This window comes from Desmodus rotundus, chromosome 3, assembly GCF_022682495.2.
Source record: "Desmodus rotundus isolate HL8 chromosome 3, HLdesRot8A.1, whole genome shotgun sequence".
NCBI classification, from domain to species: Eukaryota; Metazoa; Chordata; class Mammalia; order Chiroptera; family Phyllostomidae; genus Desmodus; species Desmodus rotundus.
Genome location: NC_071389.1, coordinates 29,187,870 through 29,201,322, shown reverse-complemented (window position 1 = coordinate 29,201,322; position 13,453 = coordinate 29,187,870). Strand labels below are relative to the sequence as shown.

General features: G+C 49.2%; 1 protein-coding gene across 10 annotated transcripts in view; it reads left to right on the top strand.

Annotated features, from left to right (window-relative positions):
- ERI3 (ERI1 exoribonuclease family member 3) overlaps window positions 1-13,453 on the top strand; it is a 122,068-nt gene that overhangs the window by 37,625 nt on the left and 70,990 nt on the right. For all 10 annotated transcript variants that reach the window (XM_053920187.1, XM_053920190.1, XM_071220894.1 and 7 more), the window contains one exon: window positions 4,353-4,444. In XM_053920187.1, coding sequence (XP_053776162.1) covers window positions 4,353-4,444 — 92 coding nt within the window. The remainder of the gene's footprint in view (window positions 1-4,352; window positions 4,445-13,453) is intronic.

Genomic DNA, 13,453 nt, shown 5'->3' with positions numbered 1-13,453 from the left:
CCTGCCCCACCGCAGCTTGCCGCTGGATGCATTGTGCCTGTCGGGTGCAGAGGCTGTACTGGGTAATGATTCCTAATCAGAATAATTACAACAATTGCCTGTGTGAGGGAAATCAAATTAAAGGCTTTAGAACCCTTGGCAGAGACCACACTTCTAGGATGTTCTCCTCGGGGAGCTGGAAAAGGTTAAGATACAGCTTCTTGTGCTCCAGCCTAAGGGAACGAGGAAGGGCAGAGCACTGCCTCAGCTTGTCTTCCAGCCCCCTTTGCCTGGGGGTTTTCAGGGAGGGGGAAGGTCCCCCTACCACTGCTCTCTAGGGAGCGGGAAGAAGAGAAAAAGCCTGTGGATCTCCTTGGGTGCTTTATTTATCTGTAAGACCAGTACACCCAATGCTCAGCCCCTGTCAAAGCACAGGAGAAAGCAGAGTATCTGGGCAAGAGCAGGGCACATCTGCATTGGAGGTAGTTATCCGAGGGGAAAGTGGGTGGTGGCCAGGAGAGGGAGGAAGAGCTGTTTATTTAGCCAAGTCAGCCTGTCCCATACAAATGCAGACTGAATCTCCTGGGCTCCTCAGGATGGAGCCAGGGTCAGGGTGTTGGCTCACCCAGTGGTACAGTGTGCTTCCTGTCCCTGAGAGTGTGCGAGCCCAGGCTCTGTACCCAGTCAGGCTCTGGGTGAGGGCAGGGTTAGATGCCTGCCATAACCTGGGAGAAGACTAGATGAGCTCTGAGATGTCTCCCAACGCCACTGACCCTCTTTTTTTGACAGAAGATTCACTCTTACGAATGAGAGGCCTCCCCAGTATGGACTGCTCCTCAAAGGATCATACTCAAGGGGAAAGAAGGGACCTGTCCCTATGTCACAGCTAGCATCTCCAGATAGGGCCTGGCTCCTGAGGGAGACTGCAAGCCAGGCAGCTTGTCCCTGGGATGTCTCTGGGCTCCTGAGGGAAGATGCTCCTTCCACACTAGTACAAAACCTGAGCTGGTGGGGTTATGAGGTTTTTTCCCTCAGCAGTGCCAGGCGAGGGGAAGGTGTGGTCTTCAGGAGCCATCTTCCTGCTGAGCCCAGGCCAGCTGGGGAAAGGAGTGCTCAGAAGGTTCTGAGTCTCCCCCAGGAAGCTCTTTCTGCTCCTCCAGCATGCTGTGTGGGGAAGCGGGAAGGTTTCTGGCATCGACCTGAATAGGCAGTCTGGCAGGACAAGGAGACCCAACCAGGCTCTGTTTTGTCTTATTAGTTGATTATAGAGCTAAAGAGCAAACTTTTTGTCCTAACCAAGACCCTGATCAGGGGGCTAGCTAGGTGTTTGCCTGACTCACTTGTTCTTTTTTTAAAAAAAATTTTTTTCTCTTTCATTTAGCTCATTTGGCCTGACCATCCCCTCCCACCTCCCTTGCCCAGCCTACAGCTATTAGAACCAGCAGGGAGAGACAGGATACAGGAGTGAGTGGTGGTCATTCCCTCATCCCAAAATAGGGTCAACGGATAGACTTTCTAGGCTCTTGAAAACCTATTCATCCATCCATTCATATAGCCATCCACACATTCATCCCCTCCCCCCATCTACTCATCTATTTATCCATCGGTAATCCACCCATCCATCTATCCACCTGACTCATTTGTTCTAAGTTAGGCTCAGGCTGGTCTCCTCTAGACCTTCATCGGCTCAGGGGTGGGTAGGATTGAGAGGGGTGGGGCTGACTCGGAAGATTGAGGTTATCTTAGTGGTTCCTCCAACCCTTTATCCATTCAAGCAGAGAGGGAAGGAAAAGGTTCTGATTCCCAATGTGGTATCACCTCCTTTACAGTCTCTAGTAGAAAGTGCTCACTAAAGATGTGCTGCATGAGTGAATGGCCTATGCCTTAAGCTTCCAAGGACCCCAGGGAATATTAAGTGCTTCTCATGGTGAAAGCCTGGTCTTGCTGGGCATTGCTTCCCAACAGTTTTCCATCCTATCCTACCATCTTTTCCAGGACTACTGTGAAGGAGTTGGGCAGTGGGGAGCCAGCCCCCCTTGCATGTGGGGCACTTACTTGGGAAGTTAAGGCCAGTAGGTGACTTAGGGATTTCCAGGTTTACCTTGCCTCTTTTTGTGTAAAGTATACCTTCTCTTCTTTCTTTCTTTCTTTTTTTTTTTTTAAGATTTTATTTACTTATTTTTAGAGAGAGGGTATGGGAAAGAGAAAGAAAGGGAGAGAAACATTGATATGACAGAGAAACATTGATCAGTTGCCTTCTGTCCCTGCCGGGGACCAAACCCACGACCCAGGCATGTGCCCTGACCAGAATTGAACTGGCAACCTTTTGCTTTGCAGGATGATGCCCAACCAACTGAGCCACACCAGCCAGGGCCTACCTTATTTTCTTTATGTGACTTAGGGGAAAGGCTGGGTGTATGTGTGTGTTTCTATCTGTCTATGCAAAGGGTTGGGCCAAAGTGGCTGGGGAGACAAACCATTCAGCACTGGAGGGTCTAGAATTTAGCTATGAGGGGATCCTCGGGCTGAGGAGGATTCTCTGGTATACTGATTATGAAGAGGGTCTCCATAATCTGGCCCTGGGGCGTAGCTCTGATGTCTCTGAAGTTGTGGGAGATCCAACTGCTGTAGCCATGGAACTAGATAGGATCCTTGGCCCTACTCAAGGACTGCTTCAACACAGGCCAGACCTCCAGGATCTCTGAGATGTACAGGGAGCCAGCCTACACCTGCCAGAAGTAATCTCACTTCAAGATTTCCATGGACTCTCCATTACCTGCTGGGCACGCAAGGCCCTTCACAGTCTGGCCTAACCTAGTGTCCAGCTTCAATTCCTGTTCCTCCTTTCTATACACAGTGGACTGTGGTCACATTATGCCTTACCCATATTTTAGTCGTTTCAAGAATAGCTACTGAGAAGGCCCTGTGCTGGGTTAGAGAGTAACACAGTGAATAAGACAGGGAAGAGTCCCTGCCTTCAGGGTGCTTACAGTCTGGTGAGGACAGCAGACATTAAACACATAACTGCTTCTCAAGTACAAAGTGGTTGGGCCTGTGCCTCTGCCTGTCATCTCCTTTCCTCTGTTCTACCCTGTCAAGCAAACCACCAAGCTCCTAATTCAATTACCTTCTTTATGAAGCCTTTCTGACTCCTTTCCTTGAAAATAGAGCTGGCCACTTCCTTCTTTTGGTTCTGGAACATTCTGGTCACTTCTTTATTGCTGCATCTATTATATTGTATTATGAGATCTGCTTCTCTCCCCTTCTCAGCCTACTTACTCTCTTATTTCGTGGTAGGAACTTAAATACCTTATTACATTTGCAGTTAATTCTCAAAACAACGTGTAAGGTTAGTCATCCTACCTCATTTTATAGATGAAGGAAGCTGAAGTTCAGAGGAGTTAAATGACTTTTAAATGACTTCCCATCAGTGACACAACCAGGATATCGAAGAGCCAAGATCCAAACCCACATGCGTCTGACTTTCAGTCCTGCGTTTCTAACCACTATGTCATGCAGCCTCTAAAAACAGTCCCCCTGTGTGAGTGGGGCAGTGCTGTGATCCGCTGCACTCCTACCCCGTGCCTGGGATCGTCTGAAAAATAGGCGATGCTTCATGAATTCCTTATGATAATTCAGCCATTATACACTGATTTTAGTATTTGTACTTCTAGTGTGAGTGCAAATAATAAAACCTATCAAAGGAATGAAGGGAGAAAGAGACTTACAGTGTGCTTAGGAGCAATTTCTCTCTCTACCTAGGAATTGAGCTCAGCCTTCAAAACAATCTGTTGAATTTTAATCCTCATCCAAGAGAGGAGAAATACAAAGTCTGGGGCTAATTATGAGCTTTGCTTCTGCCCAGCAAAGGGCTAGACTCATGGTGGAAATTAATTTCACTTTCATTTGGGGAATAACCAAATTCATAAGTTTGGTTAATAAACATTTAGTGGGAGGGTAAAATGAGTAAGTGAATGAATGAACCTGTGGATTGGAGTCCCTGCTTGGGTACCAGCCTGTTCTCAAGCCCAGCATAGCCTATGTCTATGCTAGGCTGTGCCTTTGACGACCAGAGCTATTTGGACTGATTTACTGGGATCTGTCCTTATCCTGTCTGGGGCAGGCTGCCCGGAATACGGCGTGGAGGGGGCCCCTCCCCTGCAACACTTGGGCTTGTGGGCTCTTCTTGCAGGGATTGTCCTGCAAGTGCCTTCATAGTTCTGAGCCAAAGGTAAGAGCCCAGAGCAGAGCCCTGGCTGGATGAGATTACAATTTTCTCCTGCTCTGATTACAAGCAGCTTATCTGCGTTTCACTGTTGTGGCTCTTCACAGACTCAGGGAAATCTCATCTGTTCTTGTTGTGTACTTTTCAGAGGGTCGATGAGTGGATGGCGAAGGAAGGCCTCTTAGATCCAAACGTCAAGTCAATTTTTGTCACCTGTGGAGACTGGGACTTAAAAGTCATGTGAGTATGAGAAGGGCTGCTTTGCTAGCGGGGCTTGGAATCTGTGGGACCAGTTCCTGCCTTTCACAGACTTAATGCCTAAGCCTACAGGGTAGCTAGGTCAGGGGGTCCCTGGATTTTGGGGGCTGTCAGGATAAGGATAGGGGTGGGACCCCTGCTTTCTGCCTCTGGAGCAGGGAGGGATGGATTTGCTGGGACTGTTGTTGTCAGGGCCTTCCTGCCATGGCCAGGTCTCACTGCTTAGGAGAGCCCTTCAGTTGCAGAGCTACATGTCAGTGCCCTGGAAGGAAAGAGTTAAAAGAGGTCTTTATTGTTGAGCCAGATGCATAGTGTTTATTAGTCTAAGTGCATTTTATAACCATAGGTACTCTTATTATTTCTGTTTTTATAGATGAGAAGATTAGGGTACAAAGAGGTTAAGTAACTTGCCCAAGAACATATGGAGCCAGGATTCAAACCCAGGCAACCTGGGTCCAGGGTCCTTTCTCTTAACCATTACACTGTGCTATCCTCTCATCTGGGATACAAGGCCCGGATGATACAACTGAGAGCCCGGTGGTGGGATGAGAGAGGGCTGCTTCTAGGAAGTTGCCTAAGTCACCAGCCTCCTCTCTTCTGTTTTGTCCCCAGTGCTTTCTCTCCTTTGTCTCCTGATCCTGGAAGACAAAACTGGTTACTCTGCTAGGCTGACACTTTGCCTCTTGTCTATCTTATGGATACCTGGCTTCAGACAGCCCCCAGGGAACTAAAGTGGGGTGGAGGTGGGGGGGGCATTGTTTGCTGAGTACTGATAGAATCGATAACCCTGTGTTCTCTGTGACTGCAGGCGGCCGCAAGCACTCTGTGTGTGTGCGCGCATGCACACCTGTACTTTTGAGCGTGGGTTGGGGTGTCGGTGGGGAGTTGGGAGTAGTGGTTCTGGAGTGATATTGCCTACCAACTCAGGCATTGTCTTCTCATCAAGGTCTTTTTATGCCTTTTGGATGCTGGGCATTGAAGCATAGTTATGCACCCAGCTGGATGGGTGTCAGGCCTGCAAATGGACACCAACTCTCTAGGTGAGATAGGAGGAAGAACAAGCCCAGGTCACATAAACACCTACACACCTCATCTCCCATATCCCTTAGGTCGTGTACACACACTTACTGCACATCTCCAGGTCTGCACATGCAGCTCCCAGAGATCCAGAGGATTTCTGTGCTCTCAGGTGACACTCCTTTGTCAGGGAGATTGTATAGGCTGGGCTGATATGGATCGGAGGAGGGCCCCATGGAGGAAGAGAGGAGGAGGAAGGCTGTTATTGTTTAGGGTATCCTGGGCAGCTGTGAGCACTGGAGATGGAGAAAGGACTTAGGTGGAGCTCTGTTGAGTAGAAGAAGCTGTTCAGGGTGGGGCAGCATACAGGCTGATACCCAGAGGTTCATGTGGTCCAGCCTAGAGGCCTGGTTTCTCCAGATAGCCTCCCAGGACTCCCACTCTCCCAGTGGTTCTCTGTCTTTGGTGTGTTCACGTCACAAACACTCGCATTTCAGAATCTCTTTGTGTTAACTATGAATCTTTTGTGACTGGCATGTCACATACACACACAGGGTGGGGGAAAAGCAGGCTTTCAGTTGTGAGTACATGAAACACAGAGTTTATTATTGTATTATTACTTACTAATGATTGTATTATTTTTCATACAAACAACTGTAAACCTACTGTTGCCCCGTCCTGTATGTGCACAGGAAAATTTCCCTGGGCATGAGGTTGGGGACTCTGGGGCTGGTCCTCCTAAGCTTGGAGTCTGGCCTGTTCTGGCCTGCAGCACCAGTTCAGCTCTTGGCATGGTGGGCCCTGGCAGATTTTGGTGACTAAGGAAGCCGTTCTAATATCTTCACAAGAAATGATGGAATCAATGTAGAATCAAAAGGGGGGATTGGGTTGTTGAATTCAAGCATGTATGAAAGGAAACCAGATGTTAAATGAGCACATACCATATGTCATTCAGTCCTCCTGTCTTCTCCAGTAGGAGGTGGTATCTGTTTTATAGCAGAAAAAGGCAAAACAAAATTAAAAACTGAAGGTCAAATTGGTAAAGACTCACGGCTATACAGAATTGAATTCCAACACCAAAGAGGTTCCAAAAATAACCAAGGGGCTGGGCAGACTTTGGATGTCGGTTTGGGCTTGGACTGGGAAAGCCAGTGAAGCTCTGTCAGAGTATGCAGGAGGAAGCAGATGTCAGGTGGCAGGGACTGGGGGAGGGGAGCTCTGTGGCTGCCTTTTAGAAGCAGGACTGTGCATAACTGCTGGGAAGGCTCTTAATTAAATGTGTAACAAAATAAAAACAGCCAGAGAGGAAACCTAAGTAGTGCTGCGTGACAGCGCACAGCTTGTCGGTGTTCCTGGAGCCGCGTCGGAGGGCTCTCGGCAGAGCCCTCACCTTTTCCTGCGCCTGGTAAAGGCTGATGACGAGCCTGACAAGGGTGGTGTTAAACTGACACTACAACCTGTCAGTGTGTGCCTTACTTTTTATTTTGACATCCCCTTTCAGATTTAACTAAGTCTGAGGAATTCAGCAAATATTTTCCTTTCCCACTCTAGTTTCCCAGAGCCGTGGCTCCTCGTCGCTGTCCTTCCTCTCTCTCCTAACCAGCTTCACATCACTTTCGTTGGAAAGGGCCTGATTAGTGAAGCGCTGAGAAATGGGAACTGAAGTGGCAGCAGAAATCCTACCGGAGAAAAGAAATCTGCTCCCAACCTGACCAGATCGTTTTGTGTCCATCTTTTGTCCAAACCGGATGAGTTGCTACTCCAGGTTTACACGGGCTTTGATGCCGCAGTCGCGGATCCTGCTTAGATGTGTTTTCATTTAGTAAGTGCGGATTTAACTTTCCTTCTAAACATGTTTAAGCTGCAGCACTTGTTCCGGAATTGGCTCCTGGTCAGCTTGCCTTCCCTACCTGACGTGCCTTTGCTTTGACTTCCCTGGTATTTCTTGAATCTCCTCATGGAGTTTAGTGTTCTTTTGCCAGTTTTCTCTCCTCTCTTCTCACCCAGGCAGGACCGTTTCTGTAAAGTTCCATTTCTGGCATGGTGAAAGGGTAGGGCTGGCGCCGAGTAAGGAGTGACAGCTGCACAGGTGCCAGCCACCCTTCAGGAACTCAGATTTTAGTCTGTAGCTTGAAGATCTGGGTTTACCAACTGAACAGCACAGAGTGGCTGAGCAGCTAGATCAGGGTCTTTCCCAGTGGCCTGTGGGTCTAAGAAGAGGGCCAGGTCGGGAAGACAGAAAGGTAGGGGTAGGAGTGGATGTGGAGGGGGGTGGGGAAGAGCTGATGTGAGGGAAGGCCTGGCCCTCAGTGCAGTCTGGGAAGAGGACCTCTGGAGAGGATGAGGACAATCAGACTCTGCTCTAATGGGGCAGGGTCTAGGGCTGCTCAGGGTCTGTTGTGAGGACCTTCTCCTAGCTCAGCCTCAGCTCTGAATGGTGGTTTCCTTCCATTAGAGATTGAATATGTAAATGCTGGTCTACCTTCGTCATGAAGTGTGCATACTGCACCCCTCTGTTGGTGTTGTGCAGATGGGGACCCGGAACACTTTTGGGTTTAGGAAGTCTGGAGGTCAAAAGATACTTGCTTAGATTACCCAGTTTTATTTGTGGGACATGCACTCGGCGGGGACTGCTGAGGGTGTCCTGAGGACTGCAGTCAAGTGGCCAAGACTATTGAGCTCTAGTCACCTGGAGTGAAGTCCCATAGAGATGTGCCACACACTGGGACACAACTGTGGGATGGTGGCTATCCTGTGGGGGTGGGGTGGGGGGGGAGGGCAGTGTGTAGGATATAGATGAAAGGCTGGGACTTCTTGGCATTATTCAACAGGGTTGACCATGTATCCTTCTTGAAATGCTGTTTATCTTTGCTTTTCTATGTCTCCTTTTCCTCTAGCTTCCCCTTCACAGGGTCTTAGAGAGGATTATTTTCTTTTCTGTTAAATTTTGTGTTTGTTAAATATTGGTATTTCTTTGGTCTCTGTCCTAGCTGTCTTGTCTTTTTATTCTGCACACTCACACTTACCAGAGTGATCTCATCTTTTGCCATAGCTTCAACTATCCTCTCTGTATGTCTTCTAATCTTTTTCTGCAACTGGAAAATGGAAACTGACACGACAGCAGAGATCCCACTGGAGAAAAGACACTGCTCCATCTGCCATCTGAATTCCAAGCCTTCATATCCAGCTCCCTGTTCTCTATCCACACCTAGATGTCCGTAGGCCCCTTAAAGCTCAAGGGTTATCTTTCTCTCAACCCTAGACCTCCAACATAATGACGGGCACCATCTACTCAGTGGCTCTGTTGGAAACCTGAGAATCATCCTTGATTCTGTCCTCTAGCCATAACCAATTAATTGCCAAATCCTGTTGAGTCTTCCTCCCAGAGCTTTCTCAGAGTCGTTGCCTTCTTTCCATCCCTATTTCCACTGCCCTAGTTAAGGTCACAATAGTCTTTGTGGGTTATTACAGAAGTCTTCTAACTAGTCTTTTTCAACTCCAATCTTCTTTTATTCCACTTTTCTAATTGCCACAGATTATGTCACACTCTGCTTAACGCCCTTTCCATTCTCATCTTGGCTGCTGGTACCTGGTGTCGGTGGAGGTCTAGACTATTACGTTCATTTTGATGTGGGGCATAGTTGTGCAGGAGGTGTGATGGGGGATGATTTGGGGTTGTCTGAGAGCCTCCTTGCAGAGCTACAAATGAGTGAATCCTCAGATCTATTTTAAGGAAACCATTGCCAGTATTGCTTTGGGCACCTCTGTCCCTCAGTATATTTGAAAGCATGTGGGGCATCTAAGCATGCAGGGCATCTTGTCACGTTACTGAGCCCTTGAGAGCCTTGCCCCTTGCCCGTGGGTGTGCCAGAGGGTCTCAGCACTGAGCTGTATCACCTTTGATCAGCAGCCTGCTGGGGGAAGGGGTTTGAGTAAGAACTCCCTGGCAGTCCTGACTTGTCTCATTTCCCAATACTTTTATCTGTCATTGCAAGCACTTGGGCTCTCCTCCTGAACTAATTAAGTTTGCATGTGTTTAGACACGTTGCCAAATAGGGCTTAGCAAAGCGGAACTGAGCTACATCTCTTTCTGAGAAGGGAAGGAAGGATATACGAATACTCCCCCATGAGGGCCCTGGAGAAGCGTGGATGACACGGAGTGGGTGTGTGCACTGATGATAGGCATTCTGCCCTGGCCCTCCTAGGGACATAGCAGGCCTGCAAAGCAACCTTCCGATTGGCTGGCAGGGGCAGGTGAGGCCCACCCGCCAGCTTTCTTAGTGAACTGGGCATTCTAAGAGGGCTGAGGATGGATAGAGGGCAGGCTCTGAGGTACGATTTTTCTCCCAAGCACAAACAAAACTGAATGTCAAGTTTAGTGGGGTTTGCAGGGGGAGTTTGTAGGGAGTGTGTGCCATTTGCTGCCAGCCTGAACCTACCTTGGCCTCGAGCCACCTGTGGGGCTAGCAGAGTGCATCTGTCCTTCCTTCTAAGACTGTGAGAAGTAGAGTGGGATCATGGACAACTGAAGGCCCAAGTTTTCCTTTTTGCCTACAAGACCCCACCCAGTTCCCTTGCTTAGTCTCGTGATCCGTGTGAGGTGGCACCAGGGGGAGATGGAGAGAAGGTGAGTAGTGCTACCTAGAACCTGCTCACTCCAGAGGTGGGGTTCAGCCTGACGGTCCACCGTAGTGAGGTGATGGCTGGCAGTATGTTTCTGTGTCTGACTGATGCTTGCCTTTCCCTAGTGCTGGGAGGCTTGGGGCCTGAGATGCTCTGTGTCAGAACATACTTGGGTCCTGTCCGGGCAGCAGATATGGGGGCATTACCACATTGCGGACTCCTTCTCTGAGATAGGGAGTGAGGGTGTTTTCTACTGAAGGCAGGAGAGCCAGCTGACAGCCACGGTCAAAGCCTCAGTCCTATAGCTCTGAGGCCAATGGGTCAGCCTCCTGGCCATGAAGAGGCTCAGTCAGGCCAGGCTCCCAGTGCATGCCAAGTGTGTGTATCGGGTGGGGGGGAGGTTCTGCAGGTTGTATAGGAATTCTGGGCCTTTGAGCTGCAGCCAAAGCCCAGAGAGAACAAGAACCAGACCTTCTGCCCTCCCTTCAGCTTCCCTAGAGCCCTCTCGTCAGCAAAGGTGCATCGGGTTAGCCCCAAGAAGGCAGCCTGAGTTGATGGGGTCATGTTTCAGCTGCAGCTAATCCAAGTCACTCGATATAAATCTGTCCCTGCTGCCTCTCCCCTCCCTCCCATCCCCAACCCACAGACAGGGAAATGAATCCCGGCCCTCACCCTGAATACATCATGGCAGGCCTGCCTCTAATGAGAGAGGGCCATTCATTGTGGGGTGAAACTCCCTGCAGAGCCTGGGATGCCATTAATTAAAGAAGAGCCACCTGAAGCCAGTCGTGCAGTACACACTCAGATGGAGTGGTGTTGCGGTAGCCTCGTTAGCCTGACAGCTCCTTAGGCCGAGAGTTTGTGGGCTTGGAGGAGTGAGGGATGCCCGCCTCCACCCCAGAGCTCACATGCCTCTGGGGCCAGCATCCTCACAAATGCATGAGAGCCCCCTTTGCACATGTTGTGGGGCCTAGAACTGGCATAAAGGGGCTCCTGATTGTGGGCTTGGGGGACTGTCCATTTGCCACAGCCCTAGGGCAAGAGCAGGTTTCTGTGGAGGCCAAGCAGGCTCCCAGTTCCCTACCTGTGCTCTCGTCCCACTCTTTCTCAGAGCCTGAGCCTCTGGAAGCTGGCCTGCTGTGGAAGGACTTTGGGCCTAGAGGGTCATGGGGAGGTGCTTGCTGTCTCCCTGGCAGAGAGAGCCTCTGGTGTTCCACTTTCTGGGCACTTCTAGGCTGAGGGGTGGAACCCCCGTGACAGCCTCATCTCCCCCTGGGAAGGTATCAGAGGGTTCAAAGAGCTTTAGTGATTATAGGAACCCCTGGAATGGAAGTTTTGCTCAGTTAAAATCCCAATAAAAGATAAAGGTATCTGCATAGTAAATAATCAGGCTTTGAGATGTTTTGGCAGTGGGGGTCTTAGGCTTTGGTCTGCTGTAGAGCTGCTGGCTGGATGGCTCTTTACTGCTTAACTGATCCTGAGGCACGTGTTGCTGCCTGGGTTCTGGTCCCTGGCCTTACACATGGAGCTCCCCTTGACTATCTGTGAGGGTCTTAGCGCCTCCTCCTTGCTGGCAGGAGGGGCTGTAGGCACCGAGGCCTTTGCTGTAGCCCAGAGTTGGGGCAGTTCAGCCAGTATCTGCCCGGCTTGTCAAGAAGACAGATTGCCCTTCTGTCTGTGGCTCTTCAGAGTAGTCTTTGGGAGGCTGGTTCTATGCTCTGTGGCAGGATTTGACAGACAGGCTGCTTCAGAGAGCCTCGGAGACAGCTGGGGTCATGGCTTGACCATCTGACCCATCTCTGCTTCCCTAGAGCTCGCCTGGTATGGAACGGAGGCTGCATGGGTCCTCCCACCAGGCCATGACACCTAGGACCTGGGCTCCATTCTTCTGTGATTTGAACAGTTTGGTATCTTTTGAGGCCCTGGCCACTTGCTTGGGCCCTTTGTCCTCTGGCAGATAGAGAGTGAAGGCTGAAGGGCTTGTGCCCTGAACACAAGGAGAAGGGGCACTGTTGCTCCTAGAATTTTTTTTTCCTTTGGGTGAGGTATTTTTGTGTTTTTTCTTTAAACTCTTTGTGTGACTCTTGAGACCCAACTATTTTTTAAATCTTTCTAGAAATTAAGGTATGACATAATTATAGTAGGGTACAAAAGTATGCAAATGTGAAGGGTGTAGCTCACTATATTTTTATACACATACACACCTGAGTAATCACCCCCCAGATCAAGATGAAGAAGCTTTTCCATCAATCCAGAAAGTTCCCCTGTGCCCCTTCCCAGTCAGTAATGCCCTCTGCCTACCAGGTGACCACTGTTCTGACTTCTATTACTCTTGCTTAGTTTTGCTTGTACTTGATTTTCATATAAATGGAATTATACAAGATATATTCTTTCATGTCTGACTTTCTTTGCTCAACATAACATATAGGAGATTCATCCATGTTGTTTTATGTATCATTTCAGCCTTTTTATTGCTGTGTGGTATTCCATTGTGTTGCTACACTGATGTATTCTCCTTTTGTTGGACTGCCTACCTTGTTTAGCCCTCGAATACATATTTGGGGAATGAGTAAGTGAATGTTCAGTCCGATATGAGAATCTCCCCAGGTCTATCAGCTTGTCCCAATCCCCCTCACCTTCTAAAACTTAACTCCAGCCCTTTGGGTATGTGTTTTCTCGTCTCTTCTGAAATCCACTGTCCTCCCTCTTCTCTGAATTCCTGTGATAGGAAGAGGCTGGGCTGACCCCAGGCCTGTGGAAGTAGCCTTTGAGCCACACTGACCCATTTGTTTATTCTTTCAGCAGATGTTTATTGAATACCCATTATATGCCTTGCACTGTTGTATTGCGGATATAGCAATGAACAAAGAGCTCGACTTTCCAAAACATTCTCTCTTTATGGAGCTTCCATTCCAGTGCATGAAGCTAGCACTGCCCTCTGCCCTTTGGACCCCGATGCCAGAAGAGTCTTGTTCAGGTTTCTCTCTATCCTGTGGGATTCTGTAGGAGCAAGCTGGCATTGGCCCTTGCCACCTTGACAAGGCCTCTCCAGGGCTTGTGGGCTTTGGTCTCTCTTTTCTGCTGCTGCTGCTGCTGCTGCTGCTGCTGCTGCTGCTGCTTGGCATTGAAAGGGTCTTTCAATATTGGTGCTTCCCTTCCACTAGCTAGGAGTCTGATTCCCTCTGTGAGGGGAGAGAATTAATCTCCAACTTTCCATGCCTGTAAGGTGAGTGACCTCTGTTTTGTCAGCGCTTGCCAATCTTTCCTCTTAATTCCCAGCCAGGATAATGGAGACATTACTTTGTGTTAAAGCAAAGAAAGCACTAGTTCTTTGAGTGCAGGTGCCACACC